Genomic DNA, 25,823 nt, shown 5'->3' on the forward strand with positions numbered 1-25,823 from the left:
AGGACATGGAAAAACTGTGTAAGCTGTTCACTAAAGCCAGATAGATTTGAAGGTTTCTTATCAGTACGTTTTGACTACACAGATAAGGTAATTCACTCTGGCACACATCAAAGCATTATTCTCAAATTAATAAATATTAATCAGAGCAAAAGGTTGATAAATGCAAATCACGTAACTCAATGTGTCAGAGACACTTATCACAAGAGGAAATAGCAGACAGGAAACATTTCAGTCACGTGTTACTTTACTTGGTGGAAAAGAATAATGGGAGGTCGTTTCATTAATGTATAACGCATTATCAAGTTTGTAGCGAACGTCTTCTTACAATTTAAATAAGCTGTTATTTGGAGCCCTCTGCTGTTGCCACGAGGAAATGCTATAAGCACACTAGGCTAATCTTGCATACTCCTAATGCGCCAACATCTGAATACACAAGTTATAACTCGGCTCCACGTTTTTACGAAATACTATTAAAATTGCATATTTCGTTCAGAACTGGTAGACATCCTCTGAAAAAATAAAAGCTGGTTAAATTTATATGAAAGCTTTTTGCATTAAAACATCAAAAAAGAAAACTGTCACAATGTATTTGCTCACTTTTGTACTTATATTATCCCAAATGTTTTTAACAATGTTTAAATCCAGAGAAATGATCTATTTCAGGGGTCTTCAACGTTTTTCGGGGCAAGGGCCCCTTAGATGAGAGATGCATGGAGCAGGGACCCCTTATACTAAAGCCCATTGCACATTAACTCCGAAATTTGGGGTCCGAAATTTCCGCACGTTAAAAAATAAATACGACCTCACGTTGTGTCAATCACATTTACACACTGCCTCCGATATTTTCGTCCGTCATAAAAAAATTCGGACCGGGTTCGATTTTCTGCGTTTTTCGCATCCGTCAAGCATTTTGAGTGGCCTTTTTTAGCAATTCAGAGACACCGTACAAACGAGAGGCAAATACGAAAAAACGCATACGAAAATTTCGGACTGTATGTGCAAAGCCCTTAAATGTGTAAACCGAGCTATTTAAATAGAAACAACCCTATTGTCACAGCAATATTATGTTAAGACATTACATTAGCACTATTATATTATTGTTGCACATAGGCTAAATACTTTTCTGTATATCATTTTTGTTTTTAATATAGATTGCTTGATTATTTTAAGGGATTTGCAGCATCAAACATTTTCATTTTACTGTGAGATGGACAATTAAACATTTATTTGAACCTTAGTTTTTATTAAGGCTTCAATGAGATGACTGACCCTGGTTAATGGCACAAAGACTATTCTAGTGGAGGTAGGGGTTGTCTCTGGATGCGAAAGAAATTAGTGCAGATTTTAATCATTCTGTTGTAAAAATCAGGCAGTTTTATTACGCGTCATTGTTTTTTTTCCCCTTCCGCTTCTCGGTGTGTTGCAGAACTGTTACACGAAAATGAACACGAGTTTTTTTCCGCAGAGCATTATATCAGCAACAATAACGCGTTATTTTCGGAGCAACTTCTTTGACGCGCACCATCAGTACTACACGGGGCGCGTTTCATTGATTTTAAACACGTAACGTACGATAGTTCTGTCAGTTTACAATGCATGCATACTCTGAACTTATCGGAAGGGAGGCAGAGAATGCACTGATTCTAACCCTGCCGGTTTTTATGATGCAGATGTAACGTTTCTTTCATTGCTTGCTTCCGCTGCCTGAATGGATGTTTTTGTCTGCACGCACGCAGGTTAAAATTGCAATGCGCGGGAGGTTCAATGAGTCCGCGCGGCCGCGCAGCTTAAAGAGAACATTGGTTGTAATATTTCTGTACCCATGCTTTACATTTTGAACAAAAAGTTGCCTGTGAGTAAACAGTAATTAGCGGACCCCTTGCAGTTCCACCGCGGACCCCCGGTTGAAGACCTCTTATCTATTTTATTCAACTTTCTCTCACAACGTCAAGTTACGCCCGTTTTGAATTTGCGACCTCTAGCGGCGAAAATACATACGTTGTCTTTAAATGGTGTTATTTACTTCTCTTTTAAATAATACACGTCCACAGGTTTAAATAAAAAAATTAAGTAACCACAAACAAGATGTCAATTTCAAACAACCTTTTAATTTAAATGTACTGAAAACATACATATTTTCTTTCATTAATGACAACTCAAGCTACTATTTACTCTGTACAGTAAAGGATCTTGTTAAGCCATAACAATTCTGTAATTTTACAGAATTTAGTTTAGTTTGGTAGTTGAATTATGGTCAGATTTGTGCGCTTTGACTGTATAAATGGACACTCTGTTATTTTAGATTTTTCAGGTGTGGTGTAAATTATTTCTTGGCAGCTTGAAAACGCTCACTGACATTCTCCCAGTTCACAACATTCCAGATGGCCTTAACATAGTCCGGTCTAACGTTCTTGTACTGGAGATAGTATGCATGCTCCCAGACATCTATCCCAAGCAGTGGGATGAGACCTCAAATTTAAAAGGGAAACAGAGTAAAGAATAATGCTTTGATCAAAACAGAACAACTGCTACATAAGTTATATTGTGGGCCTTGAGTTTATGAAAAATCACTAGTTACAGCGTAAACCTGGTTCCATAACATATCTATTTGTTCACTCATGAAGCAACATTTACCTGTAGTGCCCTGCAAAGGATCTTGGTTAGCACAAGCAGCGATCCTCAGCCTTCCGCTGTCTTTATCAAAACCCAGCCAACCCCAGCCTGAGCCCTGAACAGCCACCGTGGCAGCAGACATCTTCTCCTTCATCTTCTGAAATGAGCCCAAGTCACGCTTAATAGCCTCCAGCAGGTCACCTGCAAAATGTAAAAAAAAAAAACGTATAATAATATATATTTACAAAATTTTTGCAATTTTTGACATCTCAGATTTACTTATATTACCCTGTGGTTCTCCTCCACCATTTGGTGAAAGATTTGTCCAGAATATGGCGTGATTAATATGACCGCCACCGTTAAATTTCAATGCAGGCTGAAGGGACACTTGGGTTGTAACGTCACCTGAAACACATCAAGAAAAACGTATTTAGAAGATTTCTTATATGCTGTGTAGGAGCTTCCCAGAATGGTTTTGCAAATTCTGGTTGGAGCAAAGACTCCCATACACACCCTTGACGAGTGCCTCCTGATATTTATCCTTAGTGATGTTGAGGTTGTTGACGTACGTTGCGTGATGTTTGCTGTGGTGCAGCTGCATAATCTCAGCACAGATGTGAGGCTCAAGTGCACCATAGTCATATGGGAGGTCAGGGAGTGTGTGCTTCTGTCTGGAGGCCACAGCACCTAAGATGGGGTTCAAGGTGGCAGCGCACCTAGAATGGACATCAAAAAGATAAGTTTCTCACTTTCTAGAAATATTTTTGCAAAGTGGGTGTGTAAGAAACAGAAAAACACAACCTTTGTATTCATTTCTAAAAGACGTGGTAATGTATATGCAACAGTTTGGCAGGATACAGCTATTGTATTAAGAAATCCAGTACGTTAGTGAGTTCACACAGGATTGTTGTTACGTGGTAGCAGTCAGGTGACCAGAACAGATAAAATAGCCAGAACAAAACAGAGTGTGCCAGCCAGTGTACGTTTGTTATAAGCGTTTGTTTCAAACACCAAAAGTTACAACGAAATATGAAAAGTTGACCCTACACATTGTATAATAAGGACACGGCATGTTTGTATTGTTAACTCAACGACATGAATACACAGTATTCAACGAACTCGACAAATCACTGAAAATGAACCGCGGTGAAATCGCAATCTGTAACACAAATGCGTAGATAATGCCAAACTAAAAGCTTCGTTCCTCTACCAAAGACAAATCCATATCGCCATTGCTTTTTAAACAACCCATCCTAAATATTTAGTTAGCTGTATATTATGTGCGAGTTTTGTTTCATAAACTTCAGGTAACTTTACCTGCGAACATATCCGACTCTGCACAGCATGCTGTAACTCGTCATATACCGCCACACACGTACTCAAACGACAATCTACGCCTGTTCCACTGCCTGCCCTTGAAATTTCAACTTCAATTTGGACTAGAGCGTACCACTATTTCAAAATAGGGGTCCGGGGCGACAAATTAATCTTTTTTATTGGTTGTGAACTAAGATGTAAAGTTTGTTTTGTATATACATATAAAAAAGATGAATACAAAAATATTTTAGTTCAGATATTTCAAAGGAACAACATTTATGGACATACTGAGTAGGTAACAGAATCCGTGCACACCTAGTTGATAATGTCAATTGGTGTAATTCAGCCAGGCGCTAGTAGGCCTTGACAGTGAGAGTTGCTTACCACTGAATCGTTTCGTTTTAGAAGCACAATGGTAGTTATTCTTTTAAAAAGATTGTGAATTTAGTTGTATTTCACATAACAGTTTCACTGTAAGAGCAAAGCAGCTGATTGGTTAAGAACTACACGTTGACGAACGAAGCTTTAAATATACATACGCACGACTAAAAAATGCGATGCACGGTGTCTCGTCATATAAAATGACATTTATATGACATGAAGGTAAAATGAAAGCACATATGGGTACATGTTGGTGGTGATGTGCTCCTCCCCCTTAACTGATGCGGTGCGGCGGAACATCGCACACGCTGGGTATGGTGGACGGACTCCCCCACGTCTAAATAAAAAACGCAGCTTTTCTCCAACTGCCGAGAAATATATAAGTCAACTTAACCGCGCAAGAATAAACTGAGAGAACCCCTCGTCATTCTGTTCAAAGTGAAACGGGACTGGTAAGTATAGGGGGGCTATTTGGTTACTTCGGATAAAGTGCTGCTTCTCGGAGAGGGAGAGCCCCTTCCTTCTCCGCCATTTTGTGACAGCGATAACAGCTCCAACAACGCGCCGGCACATTTTTCATTCCACCAGTTGTTCCTGATATAATTCATTGATTTAATCTTTAAGGAGAATCTGAAATATATTATATGTAAGCTTAATATTTTTCCCCGACACGGATGAGCACCTTAAGTTATGAGTGTATTAGATTCGCGCGTTTGTTTGTAGCGCACAGCGTTTAGCATGTCAACTCAAAGCAGGCGGGCTTGTTTTCTGTAATTTCAGCTCGGTGCATTTGATCATACTGTAATAATCCAAATTTTTTTTTTTGCACGCCACGTGTATGTTGCTATTGCATTCAAATGAAGGATTTGCATTTATAACAGTATCAAATCGTAGATGCATCTAATGCATGAGCAATAGGCTAGTGTATTTCCCGATTAGAGGAGCAGTTTAATTTCCCCACAGAAGTACTTAGTCTTTCTTTTCATCACAATGTTTGATTATTCATTCTTCAAAATTTACAACTACGAAGACTGCGATTGAAAGAGACCGATAATTCCAGTGAAATGTATGCAAAATTACATAATTATTGGACCGCTGGCCTATATTTGCAATGTGTAGGCGTGAGAAATCCATGCAGCTCTCTAGATATTTACTGCATTATTACATGAAATGCTTTTTCTGAGTGTTCTAACGTTCAATTTTCTGTCTCTTGCAGAGATCAGAATGACCAATGAAGAACCTCTCCCGAAGAAGGTGAGCTCGTTTTCACAGCCTTAAAGTTTGATAAAAATCTCTCTCACCTCAGTAAGTAGCCTCATAAATCTTTATTTCCATTTTATGTGTTTACAGGTTCGCCTCAATGAATCCGACATGAAGACCTTGACTCGAGAGGAACTGTGTTCTCGGTGTGTAAAAGACTCCTGTTACGTGACAAGAATATAAGAATATGAGCAGTGAAGCTGACTTTATGTATTTATATATTTTTCTGGATTTAGGTGGAAGCAGCATGAGGCTTACGTCCAGATGATCGAGTCGAAATATGCTGATTTAAACTGTAAGTTTGCATATCCCTAATGTTCTGAATAATTAATATGCATGGATGGTGAATGTTCAGATGTTGGGCTAAGAAAACTTGATGTTTTTAAATAATGCATCTGTTTCATGTTCAAATGCCTGCAGCCAATGATGTGACGGGCTTAAAGGAGTCTGAGGAGAAGCTGAAGCAGCAACAGCAGGAGTCTGCTCGCAGAGAGAACATTCTGGTTATGAGGCTTGCTACAAAGGAGCAGGAAATGCAAGAGTGCACAGTAAGTGTAAATTTATGTTTTTAGTATTGCTTGGTGGTCAGTTATCTATGGATGCATATCAGATGGAAGCTAAACTTGTCTGTTAGCCAGCAATGAATATTTATTTTCACTACCAAAAAGTGACAATAATAGCCTTCCAGTCAAATGCATTGCCACATGTTGGTCATGCAAATTGATCCCCGGTATTGTTATTATAATAGATGTAGAAATTACAATATTGCCACTGTTTTTATCTCAGACTTTCCATTCAACAAAGGAACAAGTTTGTGGAGAAAAATGTGTCAAATGCATTGACAGACCGTGCAGAATAGAGAATGACCACAGCAATGCAAACGTTTTGCCAATTTTAAAGTTGTTGCAGGTCCAGAAGATCGAACAACTTCGCCACATTTGAGTCAATGATAAACTAAATCTAAAATTTGTCAACATTTAGACTCCTGCGTTCAGTGTTATTTCAGGCTACATATTTTAGAAATGAAACGGCAATATTAATTTAAGTACTTTGTTAACCAACTGTTGTATTATCAAAGCGCTGCTTAATAATATTCCCGCTTCAAAGCGAGTTTGGACATTTTATACAGACGGGGCATCATATGCCTTCATTGACTGACGGTTCAAACGCTTGGATTCTAATTGTTTTTCTTATCCGGCAGACCCAAATCCAGTACCTGAAGCAAGTCCAGCAACCGAATGCGGCTCAACTGAGATCGTCCATGGTAGACCCCGCTATCAACTTATTTTTCCACAAAATGAAGGCTGAACTGGAACAGACTAAAGACAAACTGGAGCAAGCCCAAAATGAACTGAGTGCCTGGAAATTTACACCTGATAGGTAAACTAAAATAACTCCCCCCTCCAAACAAAAAGTCAAGACTTTCCTGATTCACCCCCCACCTTCTCCTCTGCAGGAGTGCAGATAACGGTGGGGGAAGACTGAAATGTTTTGCTCGCAACGAGATGCAGACTTTAAAGCCAAAACTCGAAAGACATTTTTCTTTTGTATTGTCATACATACCGTAATGTAAAGTCAGAACAAAGCGCAACAGTTTTGGTCAGGTGACACTTTTGTTTCAGCTCTCTCACGCCCCTCATGGTACAGAAGCCTGAAGGAATCGGGACTGTTCCTGAAGAGGTGGTCACCGTGGAAACGCCCCCTTCTGAAAGCCCATATTAGAAAGTTTCCTGTGAGAGACTTGAGCGCAGCGTTTGCTCTGGAGCTGATTGAACTGTAGTTTAATGCTTACTTATTGAACATTTAAAACATGACACGGCCATACTAAACGTGTTGCTGAGGAATATGCCCCCATTTAAACTCATGAGACTGGTTAAGAATCTAGAATGTAACGCAGGGAGGCGAGACTGTAGAGTGATGCAATGAAATGGGGAGGAGTTAATCACAATCATAAGACTTTGGGGGCCTTTGGTATGATGTAAGACTTTGGGGGAGGAATGAGACTTTCTGATCTGCAAAGACTTTGGTATATGTTCATCTCACAGGTGCGACTTACGGTACAGTGTCTAACTTTCTTTTTTGTGTTCGTAATATACTTTGTTTTTGCTCTGGAAATGCACCTTGCATTTACAGCAGTGTGGTCAAAGTGACAACTCTTTCTGATTGGCTGTTCCGCTGCTGCAGATGCAAATCTGAATGTTCTTTTCAATGTGAATGCCAATGTGCAGTGTGTGTCAGGAAACTATTCAAGCTGTTCAAATGTCTGTGTATGATGATTTTGTACTTCATCTCCGGTAATTTATCCACTTTTAATTTTCAGTCACAAGTATGGATTATTTTCTGTTCGTTTTTCTCGAGACACATTTAGTTCCTTTGCAGCTCAAAAGAGGTATTAAATGTTAACCAATTGTTATATTTTAAAACTGAGGACAGTTCTTGGTTTAGGCCATTTTATTTGTTACCAAAGCTATCGACATCTGGTCTGTTTAAAGTGGTCTGCTCAGAAATGACTCCGTAATCCAGAGAGGTTTGAAATGGCAGCATGTTTATTTTAGAAAATAGTCCACGTTTGACCTCAGGATTTTCAATATTAAATTGGGGTCTTGCTCAGAATCTTTGCCAAGTGATTTTAGGAGCGTAATGTTCGTAGTTTTGTTATATTTGGCAGGGTGACCATTAAATTCAAGGTTGTGCTGAATATCAGTATAGTTTACAGTGTTTCATGTTCTCTCCGTTTGCGCATTATAATATGCACTATAGTACAGATTTAACAGTAGGTTGTAACACAGATTGAATTTCTTGAAATACCTCAAATGAATTACATATAGCCCCATTCTGAGTTTTATCTTACTGATTATACAGACAATTGCATTAGCCACTGTGGAAATACTCCCAAAGACAAAATATTTTTTCTACTGTAAATTGTTTATGAGTCGATATAATATAGAAAGCCTCAGTTGATGCTATTTTTGTCTAACCTGTGATTAATTTTTTGGTTTTGGTTAAGAATTTTTGAAAAGGTAGGTATGAGAGTTTGGTAACAGTGGTTTTCATTACATCTCTGCTTTTGAATCTTGAATTATTTGGTTATTTTGGTTCTCTGATGATTTTTTCAAATGTGTTCAAGATGTAATGCACCTACTTTTAACTTGTAGTCTGAAAACTGTTCACCCATTTCTTCCTAGAATTGTTGGAACTGTCACTCAAGTTTCTTGAATTGTCATTTCTCAACAAAAACGTACCAATGTCGCCATTGGAGAGTTATTTTTGACATTATTTCTTGCTGGCTAATCTTACCACAAGTTTGTTAATGCGTTGGCCACATGTGTTGACCTTGTGGCCATGTTCACGATGTGATGTTAGACTTGTTTCCCTTGCAGCCAGACTGGTAAGAAGCTGATGGCGAAATGTCGCATGCTGATCCAGGAGAATCAGGAGTTGGGCAGACAACTGTCTCAGGGGCGCATCGCCCAGCTGGAGGCTGAGCTCGCCTTGCAGAAGAAATACAGTCAAGAACTCAAGAGCAGCCAAGATGGTGAGCTTAAGGCTTCCTGGTGCATCACTCACTTCACACAACACCATCTACTCTGCCACGTTCTTGTTGATGTTTAGAAAACTCACTCTGTCTTCTCTTTTTTTACATGTGCGTTTGCATGGTCTAGAACTGAATGACTTTATTATTCAGCTGGATGAGGAGGTGGAAGGCATGCAGAGCACCATCCTGGTTCTTCAGCAGCAGCTGAAGGAGACCAAACACCAGATGTCTCAGATGTCCCAGGTCCAAGGAACTTCTAGTGGAGCTGGTCTAAGCAGAACTTCACCTTCAGCTGCCTCTGATCCTTCTATTCTAAGCGAAGCAGCAAACACCTCAGCTGTGGGGAAAGACTGCGGAAGAGTGTCCAACGGACCCTCCAATGGGAACTCGTCTCAGAGGGGTGCGTCCGGGTCCAGTCTGTACAGGGAAGCAAGCAGTGCAGATGAAGATTACCCACCATCACCCTCTGTGTCCAGCCCCACCCATGGTGGTATGTCAAAACTCTCCAACCACTCAGAAGATGCGGTAAGCCAGAGGGGTGGAGACGGGTATGTGACTCAGCTAAGCGCCGGCTATGAGAGCGTGGACTCACCTACAGGCAGTGAGACGTCAGTGACCCAGCACTCTAATGATACAGACTCCAATGCCGACTCCCATGAGGCCACCACTGTCTCCAAAGGCAGCAGGACTGCGGGTATGCGGCACAGCACTCAGAATGGCCTGGACTCAAGTGCAGCCACCAAAACCTCCAGTGCATCCACAGGGTCTGTTTTGTAACATTCTTATAAGTTCAGCGTGTCATTTTTTAAGTTACTTGTGACAAACAAGAAAGTCTCACACTTCAGGCCAGTTAGTTCTTGTTTGAGAAATGTGTTTTTTTTCTACCTGACCACCCATCATAACCCATTTCAGTGCATCTGCAACATGCTCAACACTGATTACGTTTGTAAAATGAGCAACATTTAGTTTGTATATCTGATTTTTTAAGAATGATTTTTAAACCATTTTCCTCTGTTGAAATAATATAAACCTGGTTCTGAACTGTTCATTTGCTCATTCGCTGGAACCAGAAATCCTTTAGCAATGTGTGATGTACCATAATGCTCCATTAAGTCTTGAAGCTGCGAGTTCAGAGAGTCCTTAGTTTCCTGATGTTGACCTTTTTTGTTCCTCTACATGACGAGAAAACATTTGTTTGAATTTTGTGTAGTTTTTGAGATGTATCTTGTTAAATTCAGTTAAATTCAATCCTTTTCATGTACTGACCAAATATCAATAAAGAGTTTTAATATGACTCAAGCTTTCTTTTGATACTCCTTTTAATTAATGCCTGTCAATGATTATAATGACCATTATATAAGTATTGATTTGTGGAATAATATTTTAATGCCTGAATTTTCAGTACCTAGTATTAAAATGCGTTTATTCAGTATATAAACTGACGTGAAAAATGTGTTGTGTTTGATGAGAAGTGGGCCTGTTTGTTAACCATCCACGCCATTAGACGGCGCTACACTAAAATAAAACTAAACGTGACAGCGAAAGATCTCTGTCATGATGCTTTCATGCTAACGTACATTCGAACAGGAAATACGTCACCTCCACTCAATAATAAAGAAGGGGAAAATGACGTCGCTGAGCTCTCCGAAGTTCGAACTTTAACTCGGGTAATTTTATCTCAGCATCCCTACACTACTTGCAGACTGACGCTGTCTTAACGTGCAATGCAAGCACACTGCATATGGCTTCCGTGAAATTACGCAAAAAGGATGAATAAGCACGATGGATTTATATATTTTTGACGATCAATATTGATGTCTCGCCAATGTTAGCTGACGTTGCATGAATTTCTTTAAAATACAGGTTTAGAAAATCCGAATTTTTTTATATAATCCACCGAAGTACTGAAAACCCTGATGTTACACACCCCGGTACCGTAGGTGGCGATATACACCTAAACATGTTGGCGGGGCGGTAGAACTGTTCTGATTGGCTGCTTACCGTTCTCCCCAGCGTTCTCTTCCTCTGATTGGTTCATTTATTGTAGCCGCCATTAGAAGGAAAGAAGGAGAAGAACGTTCGTTAATCGTTATTTACTGTTACTTGTAGTTGATGTGTTTTGTAAATACAGTTTGTTTTTACTCAAAACAATTCAAACTTAATTTGTGGAAATTATTCAATATTTTATTGTGGTTGTTTTGTATGTTATTTTGCTTTAAATATAAAATTCCTAAATTATTTGTGTTCACATTTTTCATTTTTATAAAAAATTATTTATTTGATGTTTCATTTATTGTTCACTGCTAACTATTATAATGTTTACTTTCTAAATACAAACCTGGAAGCAATGTCTGGATTTAGTAACATTAAAGGTATTTAATAACATTTAAACAATCATTTTGTAGCATTAAAACATTAGAAGTGTTTATTGACATTAATGACATAAATTACTTCCGGGTTGAGGTCAGAATTAGGAGACGTATATCCGCTCGGGCTTCGAGTGGAGGTGACGTTTTCTGCTTTTGAGTGGAGCTCCACTCGCCCCATCGGCTGCAGCCAAGCCCCTATTGGTGAGGGAAGAGGCTCCACCGGTCAAGCAACATATATACAGCCAGCCCACTGGACGTAACAAGGAACCTGTTATACAGCAGCAAAGATGAACACCGACGCGATTGTTGTCGTTTCTGCCGCAAGAACTCCTATAGGTAAAGTTAATCTCATGTGTCAGATCTTTGTTTTTACACAATGCTGATCACCTTATTCCGGTTGCAGTATCTTGTCTTGTCCTACAACTACTTGACAAATTAGACAACGTTATTACGTTACTCTCCTTATAAAGTAACTTAAATACTTGCGTGATTGAGCCGACAAAATCGGGTACATCTGCAAAACTGAAATTTTATTATGTCGTCTAAACAGGTGTATTTTTGTATTTTCTTTAACTAATACTGGACGCTTGTTACACGACAACGAATTGTAGCGTCACTGTGACGCGGCGGGGCGGTAGAACTGTTCTGATTGGCTGCTTACCGTTCTCCCCAGCGTTCTCTTCCTCTGATTGGTTCATTTATTGTAGCGCCATGAGCAGGAGAAATTGTATTACTTATTTTTGCAACAGGCAAAAATTATTTATTAACAAAGACAAAATGTTTTTTCGTCTCACAGAGTTATTGACAATTTATTAAGATTTTATGAATTATGATATTGTGTATTTTAAACATAAATACAGTATTAAAATACTTATGTAATCCTCTCACAGTTTATTTACCACATGACTGACTAAATGCTCGTTTTTTTGTTGTTGCTATTTTCCTCTAAATTGTTAAAATTTGTTTATATAATTATCATTATATAATTTAATCATAATGTTTATTTTGTAAATACAAATATTTTATATGAAAATAATATATCGTAAAACAGGCATAAGTAGCTATGTTTCCATTTTTATTCAAAGGGTCATTCAATGGAGCCCTTAGTAGTGTACCCCTCCATGAACTCGGGACAGTAGTCATTAAAGACGTGTTGAAGAGGGCTAATTTAAAACCAGAGGAGGTCTCAGAGGTCATCATGGGACATGTTCTCACTGCAGGTACAGATAAAGGAATAACGCTGTTTTAGTATTCACTAATGGCAATCCACAACTTATCATGTCATGGCATTACAGTGTGTTAACTTCTCCTGGTTTTACTCTTTTGAGGTCATGGGCAGAACCCTGCCCGGCAGGCAAGTGTTGCAGCTGGTATTCCATACTCTGTGCCAGCGTGGAGCTGTCAGATGGTGTGTGGATCTGGCCTAAAATCTGTCTGTCTTGGGACTCAGTCCATCATGACAGGAGAATCCAGTATAGTAGTAGCAGGAGGCATGGAGAGCATGAGTCGGGTAAGTCCTTGTAAAGACTTCTTAAAGCAGTGCATGATGCTAATGAAGCATTCCTTCAAAGTCTTGAATGGATTTCTAACCATTAAGAAGTTGTATTGCCTGATACATGAAGATGACTAATTGCAATTGTAGCATTTGCTTTGCATGTGCTTTCCTTGTGAATAAAGATTGTGGAAGATAAAAAGTATATTGTTTGTTTGCAGGTGTACAATTATTCACAGTGAAAGAAGTTTGCAGACTAAAATGATCACCTAATTTATGCATTTTATCTGTTCTTAAAGTGGCGTTCTTCTTGGATGCCACATTCCAAACATACTGTACTTATATTTCCTAATACAAAATTGTTAATGAATGCACTTTTATTGGTAAAATATACATGAACTATAAGCATCCCAACTGAGAAATAAACAGGCAGCACTTTGCCCTACAGGCTCCTCACATACTGAATATGAGGTCAGGGGTGAAGATGGGAGATGCTGCTTTGCTGGATTCTATATTGACTGATGGACTCACAGATGCTTTTCACAACTACCACATGGGCATCACAGGTAATCTTTTATAGCAGGTTCAGTTTGCCAACCTTTATTCTCCCCTCTAAAAACATTGTAATTGTTTAAGTTGTGTTTGGTCTTTTGCATGTTAGCTGAAAATGTGGCCAAGCAGTGGGGTGTGACCCGTGAAGCGCAGGACCAGTTTGCTGTGACTTCACAGAACAGAACTGAAGCTGCACAGAAGGCCGGATATTTTGACCGGGAGATAGTGCCTGTCATGGTTCCCTCTAGGAAAGGCAAGAGGTCTTTTTGTGCTCATGTTTTTTTTCTAGTGGTGGAATATCTGTATAAATACCTCATTTGATAGAAACCCCAGTGATCTTTTTCATCATATGATGTTCAAAGTAAAATCTTGTATTGTTTCAGGTCCAGTTGAAGTGAAAGTCGATGAGTTTCCTCGGCTTGGTAGTAATATTGATGCTATGTCTAAACTAAAGCCCTATTTTATAAAGGACGGTTCTGGTACGGTAACACCTGGCAATGCATCAGGTACATATATACACCTTACACAGTTACATTGCTTCAAGCTTTTTCCTTTTTAATAGTAACTGAAACAGTGTTAATAGCAGTTATGTTTTCTCGGTTTATAGAAGTACTGTTTGTTCCCATAATTTCATTGGCTTTGTTTAATAGGGGTAAATGATGGAGCCGCAGCTGCTGTTCTCATGAGCCAATCAGAGGCTAAGAAGCGGGGCCTAAAACCAATGGCACGGATCATATCCTGGGCTCAGGCTGGCCTTGACCCTTCAGTCATGGGCACAGGGCCCATTCCTGCTATCAGGAAAGCTGTGAGTGTCTGTTAGGTCAGAGCCTCAGAGATCTTGAAATAGATGCTACACTTACATGCAGCCAGAGAATATAAGATAATTATTTTTTATTGATGATTCTTGCTAAAGAAGATTGTTTAGATAATTAGAGAATTAATTGAATATAACAGAATTACAAAAGTACAAATTAAAACGTTTTCTGCCGTATTTCTTACCAATTTAATTAGGCTACTTTGTCTCAAACTAGCATTCTTGTCTCCACTCGTACATCTAACCAGGCTGAGAAAGCAGGATGGAAGCTGGATGAGGTCGATCTGTATGAGATAAATGAAGCTTTTGCTGCTCAGTCCATTGCAGTGGTACAGGAGCTTGGCCTAAACCGTGAAAAGGTCTGTTTGTTGATTCCTTAACTTTATACATACTTTGCTCCATACACCTTTACACAACTCTATATTGACACAAACTGAAGTTACCCAATGATTTCAGTAAAACAGTAAACAGAAGGTAATATCATGAACAGTCACTCTTAGGCATGGGCCACTTTTAGTGGTTTTAAAACCGTGACTTTCCCAAACCGCGGTATGCCTTGGAACCGGTATTTGGCCCATGCTTACTCTTTATTTACTTTTCTTCTGTCATTCTAGTCACTGAATTACCAGGGGAGCTAAATGTAGATTTAATTTGGATTATTTGCTATCTTTATTTGTTATCTTTATCTATCAACTTTTATGTTTGCAGAAGTGATCAGGTATAGCAAATACACATTTCCATGTGAGTGCAGCATAATTTAACCCATAACATACGTCTCTCTCCTTCTCTACAGGTTAATGTGTGTGGAGGAGCTATTTCTCTTGGACATCCTCTTGGTATGTCTGGTTGTAGAGTGTTGGTGACTCTGCTCCATTCACTTCAGAGGACCGGGGGGAAGAAAGGGGTTGCGTCATTGTGTATAGGTGGTGGAATGGGGATAGCCATGTGTGTAGAAAGAGAGTAAAGGCAGTGTACTGGTACAATACCAGTCAAACATGTTATCATAACACTACAGCAATCATTTACTTGTACACTGTAAATAAATGGGAAAACTATAATCATAATCATAAGTCTAAATAACCAAGTCTGGTTACGTCTTATTTTGTCTCAGAGCTGGACTTTTTAGGTCAAATTTACCTTGAAATAGTCTTTACTCTCTCATAAATAAGTAAATCTATTGTGCATAGTCTGAACACTTCAGTTTTAATAATTTATGTTTCACATAACCTATCAGCTTTTAAGACATTCCTCGTGTTATTCGTCTATGGCTGCTGAACTAATCACACTGTAGAGCTTTTATTGGGAACTGTGCAAGTCTATGTTTTGCATATGCAGTATGATTAGAATTTGTTGTGTTTATGTTCTCTCTGTATTAATCCACCAGTATGTTCAATGAAGTGAATGTGGTTCCCCACAGAATGTAAATTGGACCCAGTATTTATACATTAGATTTGACCCTGTCCATGCTGTTTAACAGAACTGCCTTAGTGAATGTGCCAAAAAACTTAATCATCTTGTAATCTGTGCTTCCAATAGACAGCCCTTTAATACTTTCACACTGTTGATTTATACCTCAGGGGAAGAACTGTTTACATATATACCCCGTACTGTTTTCCTGCTTAATAAAAATTGTAATAAAGTTCTATGTGTAAGGGCAAATATATACAGCGTCATAAACAATTCAAATCAGTCGGGGGCGCCAAATCTTACTTTACATTATTTACAATCGTTCCGTCGTTATTTGCATGCTGAGATCTCAAAGTGTTGCTGAAGTATTAGTGAAATCATGTTGTTTTACAGATAAGTCAAATTACAGGCATAAAACTTACATTTGAACGAAATGGTTTAACACATAGACTGAACACTGCCAAAAAGGATACACAATTATATGGATACCATTTCAAAACCCAGTATAACTGCTTGTTTTGAGGTCGTATTCTAGTTTATAATGTGTTTTATTAGCCAGATAACATCCCATAAACTGAATTCAACACATTACTAGAGAGTGGAGACCCACACCAGAGACCATAGTTTCCATTAAAACCATTAATTTTTTTCCAGCAAGAGAAGTAATGCTGAAAGGATATTATTGATAATTATACCACGGGGCTGTTGAATGCTTCATTCTGATTGGCTGACGAACGTTCGACGGGTGTGCATTATTTTTCAGTTAAACGCACACCTATGAAGGTGTTCCAGGTCTGCTGACCGCATTACAGTTCCACATCACTTCGCCATGTTTAGCCTACTGTCCGCCATTGAATATGTATCTAACAACAGACAAAGTGACTGGCAAATTCCATTGTCTTTGAAGAAATAACTATTAATATTTATGGACAGCATGAACATTTGAACAACAATGGCGAGAGCACTGTACAGGACTGTTCAGACGAAAAACTAAAGCATTTATCAAAGGTAACGGCAAACTACATGACACAATCAGCGGGTTAAAGATAAAACACGAAGCACAAAAATAACAACAAAAACAACATGTTAAATTCGTCTGTGGAATGGGTAAACGGGACTTAAAACACACAGCAGGAAGCTTTCTATGCCATTACCACCTCGGGGTGTGCATTAACTTTCGATAATTGAACGGCCCGTCGTCAATTATTCCTTACATATAGATCAGAAGCACGCCAAATAGGCTAGTGTGCGCAGGCAGCTAATCGGATTACATCTATGTGACGAGGAACCACATATATGCTAGCATACATCATTTACTGTCCACTACTGCAGAATAAACGCTTCATTTCACATTGTGTTCTTGCTCTCATTTAAAATGCCTCTGTTTATTAATCGAGACCAGATATTTGCGCATCAAGTCCACCTTTTAGAGCATAAACTACGGGTGAGTTTCGTTTTACTGAATTTTACAGCATTAACGGAGTTTTTAAGAGCAGGTCTTTCAATGTATAGGCTACATGCTTGCAGGACTATCTGTGGTTATGAGGTTTATTATATTATATTTTATTACAATAATAGGCTACTTTAACAAAACGAAAATATGTAATTATACGTCTTTTATTTTGCCTTTTTGTGTGATAGGCTACAACTAAATACATTTTTTGTACATTTTAAGTGAATAATCATTCATGCCATGGTATAGGTTTTTCCAATAATGTTATAGTGATAACAGTGATACCAGCCCTGTACCATAAAATACCACCATCATTTTTTGAAAGAGGTGGCTGTCTCAATATCTAGTGAGCTGACTACCTGGCAGCATATTGTGCATCAAAGACTTGTTGGAATATTCTGATCAAATGATGACTATAATGCCCAAACACTGCCACAGGTGTCAAGTTTATGTGAGTCTATAATTGATTAATACTTCTTAATAACTTTAAAAATACAACACTTTATAAAAGTTACACTACCATTCAAAAGTTTTGAAACACTTGGGTTTTTTTTTGCACATTTTAGTATAAAAGTAAATTTATCAAAACTATGGATTTACACAATTGTACAATTATGTTGTGACTAAAAGCATCAAAAAGAACTCAAAACTATTTTATATTCTAGCATCCTTAAAGTCTCTTTTGCCTGGAATTTGCATTTTATCGGGCAGCTTCTTAAACAGTTGGCTCCAAGTCATCAATTTCAATTTTTATAAAATAATAATTGAGTTTTTTTATGAAAGAAATTACTTTTACAACAATTATATTTTGTATAAAGGTAATTTCAAATGATTTTCAATATCACGAGCAATATTTCAATCAATTGTTTCAAAACATTTCAAATGAATCTGTCAGATTGTCTCTCTGTTCAGAATAAGGAGGACCACATATTGGAGTTGGAAACAGAGAATGCTCTCCTTCACCTGAGACTCGCTGAGGTAAGAACTGCATGATATAGCATTTTTAGTATGAATTGCATTTAACTACGCTAATGGAGGTTGATCCTCCAGTTGGAGGTTTGACCCAACAGATGGTTCACTGCAAGATAAGTGGCTTGCAGACAGACGGCAGGTGCTCACCAGTTTCCCCTAATTTCCTGACATGCTTATTATCTCAGCTAGCTTATAGCCAACCAACATAAAAAATATATAATACAACTAGTTATGTTGGTAATTAATGGCATGTTCTTTTTGTATATGCCTCATTCACCTTAAACTTTCTTTGAAAAGTCTTTGGCCAAACTTCGATATGAAAGGAATGAGGACATCCGTGTCCAGAAACAGAAGCATCAGCAGAGACAAGTGCAGAAGTCCACACATGTGGCTCTCTCCAAACTTCTGTATGAAGTTAAGGTGATGGCACAAACAGCCTTTTTAATGCAAGTCTTGCATCTGTAGTGTTTTATTGTTGGTCCCGCCACCGTCACCATAGTTTGAATGTGATAATCTGTACTGGTTTCCCAGGTGCTCAAACAGGACTTGAGGGATGTCTTTACAATCTCCAAGGGGTTTGCCAAAGAACTGGAGGATCAAAGCAGACAGCTTTTGAAATGTGTGGGAACAGCCAGAAATGGTATCCAGGATCACCAAAGTGATATTCATAGTAAGTCTTCTATAGAGCTGAAGTGAGAAATCAGAGTTATGTGTTATTTGTATATACACTTAATGGTCTCATTCACTATTACACTAAATAGCAATGCATTTCATTTTAACATGACTGAAAACATATGGAAAGTAATATGACATCATGGAATGTAAACTCAAATCTCCTCCGTTGCTTCAACCTCTCAAGTCTCAATCCCTCACATTCACTCAGATTCTCTTTTATTTAATCTCACACAATCCTGTTCCCTTTATTCTTCACCATCTGTCCCATCTTCCTCTTTCTGTATCACAAAACAAAGCATGTTGTGACAGTAGGTACGTGGTGCAGTATTCAGAGATTATCCACGGATCCCCCTCAGCCTCTCCTCCAGGAAAAGCTGGAGTCAGCAGGGACAGCAAGGTCATGTGGCCTGTGCGTCACCTGCACACCATAGTGACAAGCCTCCCACATGGCCTGATGATCCCTTGTCATTTATACAGTTGTATTTGTGAAACTACAAGACAATCCCCTCTCCAGTATTATGCAATGTTGCATTGGTTGAATTTCATGCGTTTTGTGAAATTGGAATTGACCAATTTGGATTTTTAGATGCCAGTTTAACCAAAAACTAGTCAAATTTAAATGATTATATTTGGATGCATCAGAGGCCTACAAGGCAAAATAATAAAATGTACTCTGTTTTGTTTTATATTTTAATTGCCAACATGCTGATGATTTAAATGTAATTGGCAAAAAAGTGGTGGCGAATACATCAGTGCATCTCCTGCTGCATTACAGTGCACTTTACTTGTTTCTACTGTAAAGTTAATAAACTGTCCATCTGCAATGTCCCATAAAGAGATTATTGGCTAAAAAAAGGCCTTTCACGGTCCTTGCACTTGCCTTTCCCTTTAGCTCGAAGTCTGCATCCCATCTGAGATTACAAATTGTTTAATGCTTCTAAATGTATCCCGTTGATAAAAATTACTCATTGTTTACATGATCCTTTCTTTAATGGAATTGTTGTGTTAATGTTCATGTGCTGATGTGTTTTGTGTAGAGCTGCAGGATCAGGTAGCGGCTCTTGAACACACTTTACATGAAGAGCAGCAGAGGTACAGAGAGGAGAGAGTGAGGAGGAGACTGCTCCACAACACTTTGGTTGTACGTCTTGAGTCTCTGGTTTGATTTACTTTTAGTAATAAAATCATGGGGTCACAATTTTTCATTTAATAAAGTTGAGACGTTATGATGGACTAAGAAATATTCCAATTAGAATACAAAATATTATTTTGTGGTGTATCCTTATGCAGTGAGGTTGATTCGATCATGATGAATATTACTTTGACTGTAAAGGTTATTTTGTGACTAAATGACTATAAAAAGTGTTGCAACCTAAAATTCTGTTGTAAATAGAACACATTTGTTCAAAGTCTTTATTTCATGAATGTATTTATTTAGATGTTTAGTTTGAATAATGAGCAACTTTCTCTTTGTAGGAGCTGAGGGGCAATATAAGAGTTCACTGCAGGGTCCGTCCAATTCTACCTATTGATCACAGCCCAGGATCCCCCACATCTAATGGGTAAAATAATGTAAACATTGATTGAACAGTGGTTAATACATGCTGTTGAATGTTGTTGAATGTTTCTATTATGATTACAATTTTTATAGAGCATAACTTTCTTTTGAATGTGTATAATACAATAGCCATTTATGTTTGCGGTGGTCTTGTTTACTGAAATTCTACATCCTTTTTATTTTTAAGCATATCATCATGTGAAGCAGTGATCCAAGCTGTCAATGATGTGAGTGAATTGATTTTTTCTGTTTATGGGGTCCTTTCCCCCTTCATAACAGATTCATCATCTTTGTTTATGCTTGTTTTGCAGGACTCTGTACTTGTAAACTGCGTCAAAACCTCGAGTCCTGTAATGAACAAAATATTTGAGTTTGAGAGGTACAGTAAGTGGATTGTTCAACATTCTGTTTTAAAACAGGTGCTTTGTGTGGTGACTGATGTAACATGTCTATTATGATTTGATTTACAGAGTACATGGTCCAGATGATGATCAAGAGACTGTGTTTGAAGAAGTGAAGCCTCTTCTGACCTCTCTGCTTGATGGGTGAGCATTCTGTTCAATACATCCACAGCCTCTTTCGGATGAATCTGGTTAACGAATTTGTTTCTCAGGCAAAATTTTTACTTTAATCCTGACTCGAACACATCTCTGTTTTTCTTGCGCATCGCAAGAGTTACAGACCAAATCAGCAGCTGTTTTTCTGCTAACTCGGGCATCCTCTGAAAAATTGAATCTGCTCAGGACAGAAGTTTATTTGATTGTGGTTCATTGTTTTCTTTTCGAGGCTGCCCTCGAATACTGTAACTAAAGCTATTTTTCTTTTTGCTCTGTTCCTGTGAACCTTCATTATTGATTCAGACCTTTTGCCAACTTTCTGAGTAAAATAACAGTTGGTGGTTCAAGTTCTGCTGGCAGTGTTTTTTTTTGTGTGTGTTAAAAAAGCAAACGTTATCAATAAGTAGATCCTGATTCTGACTGGCCTTTGTAGTAGCAACATCAAGTCATCACCATAATAAATTCCCTTATTTATATAATTTAATATTCATATAATTAATCACATAAATTGTTATGTTCGTTTCAATGATTGGCTTGTATATACAGCCGCAGAATTTTTTTTAGAGACCATTCAGTTTTTCTGAATTTACTATTTATAGTTATGTGTTTAGGTATTGATTATTTTTGTTTAATTCCGTGAACAGATAACAGTATGTCTCCCAAATTTCAAACAAAAATATTGTTTCTATTTGTATTTATTTGCAGAGAATGAACACTGCATAAACAGGTCAAAATAACAGAAAAGATGCTCTGTATTTTTTCAGACCTCAAATACTGCGAAGCAAACAACTTCATATTCACCTCTAAGCAATACAACAATATTTGTACATATTTAGGAAAAGTTCTTTTTTTGTGAGAACCTCGATTTTTATCACATACTCCATGTGTCTTGTCATGTTGTCAGTCTTTCACATTGCTGTTGGATCACTTTATCACTCCTGAGGTTTGATTTTGTTGAAATTCAATAGACACTGGACTGGAATGGCCACAATACATCTAGAAAGGCTAATTAAATGAAATTTTGGAATGGTCTCTTATATTTTTTCCGCAGCTGTAAATATTCTAATCTGCAGTCTTGACCTTATGTTCAGGTTTAATGTGTGTATTATGGCATATGGGCAGACGGGCAGTGGAAAGACACACACGATGATCGGCTCGCAGTCTGAAGGCCCCACAGCTACAGTGAAGGACTCTCAACAGGGCATCATTCCAAAAGCAGCCGATGAACTATTCAAGTAAACTCACATCACTTCACTATCACACTAGAGAGAAAATCACTCAACTACAATATCATATTTGGAATCTGATATTCTAACTTGAAGACTGTCTGTCGGTCTGTATTGGTGCACGTTTCAGGCTGATCTCAGAGAAACCTGCAGACAGTCATACAGTGGAGATGTCAGTGGTGGAGGTTCATAATAATGAGGTTCTGGACCTGCTGGCCAGAGATGAAGATGGTGAAGTAGTCGGGGTGAAGAGAGAGGTTATCACCACCAGCACAGGCACCAGTGACGTGCCCTGTTTAACATATGAGTGAGTGACAGCAGTCAGGTTATAGGTGCCATCACATTTAACCTACTTTTTTGTGTTACCCTATTTATTTTATTTTTTATGTTCTGTGTAGTTTTATTGGCTTAATTGTTGAAGTAAAAAGTACAGTATAAACTCTCCTCAAGCATTTTTCAATTTATGTTTTAAATAACTCTATTATTTTGTATTTTTACATTTATTTTAAATAATTATTTTAAATGTTTGTTATAATTATTATACATTTTTTAACATGATTTCTTTATCTGAAGAGTGTGGTTCCATAATGAGATTGGACATTTTTTCAAAAATCATGTTTTTTTATTGTGCATTCCAATGAATATCAATCAAACTGCAGTTTGGTTTGTTTTGATTTAAGCCATAATAATTAAAAAATACAGCTAACTGACACAATAAAACACAACAAAAGTATGATAACATAATAAAACTTGATTTTTGAATATTTTTTAAAACGGAGTTATCTCATCTTGGATCCAAACTCTTCATCTGTTCATTACATTACATTATACAGTAAAACTAAATATAGTTTGAACAAAATCTATTGGGACACTTTCTAGCTTTTTTCGTTCATTTGCATTAATCTGTTTGTTTAACCTGCTTCTCTGTTATACTTTGAGCTTTGAGTTAAATTGTTTTAGTCTGCCCATGATCTCAATGTGCACATGACTGTCACAGGTTTGCATGTGTTTAACTGCCCATGTTTTTGTGTGTCAGGCTGGTACGGAGTTCAGCAGAGGTGATGCAGCTGATCAACTCTGTGTTAAAACTAAGAGCTCACAGTCCCACCATGGTGCACAGAGACTCTTCGAGATCTCATTTCATCGTCACTCTCACCGTCACCTCCAAAAGCCCTGATGCACTGACACTGGGTATGATGCATCTTATGACGGCGTATTTAATAATTCCCTGGAACAGGCTTTTTAAAGGGTCATATGGGGCGAATACGTGTTTTTCTGTGTCTTTGGTGTGTTATAAGTTGCCCATGCATGTATTAGACACGTAAAATTGCAAAAATTAAAGTGTCGGAACAAAAGATGCATTCTATCTAAAAGCGAATGCTCACCCAGACCTGCCTGAAACGCCTCGTGTAACCACACCCCCACAAATCTACGTCAGTTCGTGGTATGATTTGACTAAGACCGCCCAAATGTATACCCAAGTAAGGTGGGCGTACCTGTCATTACAATTGCTTTGGAACCTGATGTTCTAAATATGGTAAGAGGCGTTACATTTCCGTCACATGCTTGCAGTATTCGACCAATCACTACGCACTGGTTAACTGGCCAATCATAGCACACCTCGCTTTTCAGAGCGATGAGCTTTGTAAAAATGTTCAGTTTCAGAGAGGCGGGGCAGAGATACAAACATGCACGGTATGTGGAAAATACAGCGTTTTTGAACCTTAAACCGTGTATACACATTGCATTACATCTAAAACAAACGATAATATTCGTTTTAGCCGTGCAATATGACCCCTTTAAATAATAGCCAATAAGCTTTATCTGTGTCCTAATCTGTGTAGTGCAACATGAGTCATCGATATGTATGAAGAAACAAATGTAATGTTTATCTGCTAAAAGTTGAACTTTTAGGAGTACACAAGCTTATAGACGGCTTCAAAGCTAACATACATGAACTAAAAGCCGCAAAACTCTAAGTTACAGAGCTCACTTGAACTCAAACACAGCTGTCTGCCACACGTACACAGTTATGGCTGTTAAAAGTGTAGCTCTGAGTGCATTATCTAAAAGCGCACACACTCAAACGGGCATTTTACCAACTCAATTTTCCCTTACATCCGCTGGATTGGTTATCTCCAGATACGCACACACTAAAAGCGCTTTCTCGCTATTCTGAAAGGAGAGCTTAGTCCTCACTCCAAAGTTTTCTCACAGTAGCACTCCAGGACCTAATAAAGCCAGCCATAAAGCTACCATAAAACTGATTTATGGGTCTACCGTAACACTTGTGTGAAGAAAAAAATGGTTGGATTGTTATTTTGTGGACTTTGTGCGATATATATCTATTGCAGCTCGCACGCTTCAGAGTACCAGACAGGATGTCCGAAGGGTGTCCCAGAAGGAATGGTGGAGCCCGCGTTGCCGCAGGGCCGCCTCTTCTCGCACATCTAGCCCCGCCTCTTCACCGTACCACTCCCCCTGTCACTCACCGTGCCCCTCTCCCCGACCCAGCATCGCACAGACTCCCCTCAAGACCAAGCTGCAGTTAGTAGACCTGGCTGGGAGTGAGTGTGTGGGTGAGTCTGGAGGATATAATGTGGATTTGTTGTAATACGATAAAACATAATAATCATATTTAGTTATCAGATATGATTAATAACTATTCATTCGCTATTATACTCTTGTATAGGGATGTCAGGTGTGACAGGTGCAGCTCTATGGGAGAGCTCCTGTATAAATCGCAGTCTCTCGGCTTTGTCTGATGTTCTGGGAGCTTTAGCTGAACAACGACCTCACGTACCCTACCGCAACAGCAAACTAACACATCTGCTCCAGGACGCCATAGGTAACTGTGAAACACAAGTTTACCGTACAAATGTATATACACAAAGGGTTACACTTTAAACCTCATCTGACCAACATTTCTATCTCTCTGAATTTCGTTTTACTTCTGCCATAGGAGGGGATGCCAAGCTTCTGATAATGCTGTGTGCGTCTCCCACTCAACGCTTTCTCACGGAGTCCCTTCAGTCTCTGGGCTTCGGTGCCAGAGCCAGACAGGTCCAGAGAGAACCGCCACGCAGAAAAAACACAGCTCTGAAGATGAAGTAACCTACAGAGAAATGACCAACAGGGAGATGCATTTGATGTAAAAGACCACAGAGGGAAATGCATATACAGTTTTATTTGTATGCATATTGGTCATATAATGATGGGCACATACATGATTCTTTGCTGTATGGTGACAGATGAGACTTGGACATATACAATTTTATAAATCAGAAATAGTGGTTGATTCCATAGTGACTTAGAAATGATATCTTTCTGACATTGTCTGGTTCATACTGCTACTTGTTAATGTTTCTCTGAAATATGTTTACAGTTAGGCTACTCGGTCTAACGTCACAGGATTACGTATACAATTATCCATTAGTTTGTGCTATAGTATTAAATTATAATGCAAAATGTATGGCTTTTAAAGATTGTATGTAACCTGACTGTTGTTCTTATATTTTATTTCAAATTAACATTACATTACTCAACGTATTTAACATTATGCCTTTATAATGTACCTAAAATATATATCTATATTTAAAACAGTTTTAGATTCAATAAATTGTGAAGAGATATTATGCTTTT

General features: G+C 38.3%; 4 protein-coding genes across 5 annotated transcripts; 3 read left to right on the plus strand and 1 right to left on the minus strand.

Annotated features, from left to right (window-relative positions):
- Window positions 1–2,088: 2,088 nt before the first annotated feature.
- On the minus strand, window positions 2,089–4,058 carry sod2 (superoxide dismutase 2, mitochondrial). The gene is made up of 5 exons (XM_057353025.1): window positions 3,931–4,058; window positions 3,127–3,329; window positions 2,902–3,018; window positions 2,635–2,814; window positions 2,089–2,469 (listed from the first exon to the last, which is right to left on the minus strand). The coding sequence occupies exons 1-5, from the start codon at window positions 3,972–3,974 to the stop codon at window positions 2,324–2,326; spliced, it is 690 nt and encodes a 229-aa protein (XP_057209008.1). The 5' UTR covers window positions 3,975–4,058; the 3' UTR covers window positions 2,089–2,323.
- A 520-nt stretch (window positions 4,059–4,578) lies between these two features.
- Window positions 4,579–10,397, plus strand: wtap (WT1 associated protein). 2 transcript variants are annotated; one of them, XM_057353023.1, is made up of 8 exons: window positions 4,579–4,763; window positions 5,528–5,565; window positions 5,662–5,717; window positions 5,808–5,866; window positions 5,992–6,119; window positions 6,773–6,951; window positions 8,952–9,106; window positions 9,234–10,397. In XM_057353023.1, the coding sequence occupies exons 2-8, from the start codon at window positions 5,536–5,538 to the stop codon at window positions 9,881–9,883; spliced, it is 1,257 nt and encodes a 418-aa protein (XP_057209006.1). In that variant the 5' UTR covers window positions 4,579–4,763; window positions 5,528–5,535; the 3' UTR covers window positions 9,884–10,397. The 2 variants fall into 2 exon arrangements, with proteins under 2 accessions (XP_057209006.1, XP_057209007.1); XM_057353024.1 differs by lacking the exon at window positions 4,579–4,763 and adding an exon at window positions 4,831–4,957.
- A 1,172-nt stretch (window positions 10,398–11,569) lies between these two features.
- acat2 (acetyl-CoA acetyltransferase 2) lies at window positions 11,570–15,968 on the plus strand. The gene is made up of 9 exons (XM_057353866.1): window positions 11,570–11,811; window positions 12,561–12,695; window positions 12,804–12,985; window positions 13,416–13,533; window positions 13,629–13,772; window positions 13,903–14,025; window positions 14,170–14,324; window positions 14,582–14,692; window positions 15,127–15,968. The coding sequence occupies exons 1-9, from the start codon at window positions 11,763–11,765 to the stop codon at window positions 15,295–15,297; spliced, it is 1,188 nt and encodes a 395-aa protein (XP_057209849.1). The 5' UTR covers window positions 11,570–11,762; the 3' UTR covers window positions 15,298–15,968.
- Window positions 15,969–16,131: 163 nt separating this feature from the next.
- Window positions 16,132–25,738, plus strand: kif25 (kinesin family member 25). The gene is made up of 15 exons (XM_057353865.1): window positions 16,132–17,184; window positions 18,106–18,171; window positions 18,463–18,585; window positions 18,697–18,835; window positions 19,878–19,981; window positions 20,317–20,402; window positions 20,586–20,625; window positions 20,710–20,777; window positions 20,869–20,943; window positions 22,047–22,190; window positions 22,312–22,488; window positions 23,218–23,372; window positions 24,536–24,760; window positions 24,874–25,029; window positions 25,144–25,738. The coding sequence occupies exons 1-15, from the start codon at window positions 17,116–17,118 to the stop codon at window positions 25,293–25,295; spliced, it is 1,779 nt and encodes a 592-aa protein (XP_057209848.1). The 5' UTR covers window positions 16,132–17,115; the 3' UTR covers window positions 25,296–25,738.
- The last annotated feature ends 85 nt before the right edge of the window (window positions 25,739–25,823 follow it).

The sequence above is a fragment of the Triplophysa rosa genome, linkage group LG15, assembly GCF_024868665.1.
Source record: "Triplophysa rosa linkage group LG15, Trosa_1v2, whole genome shotgun sequence".
Taxonomy (NCBI): domain Eukaryota; kingdom Metazoa; phylum Chordata; class Actinopteri; order Cypriniformes; family Nemacheilidae; genus Triplophysa; species Triplophysa rosa.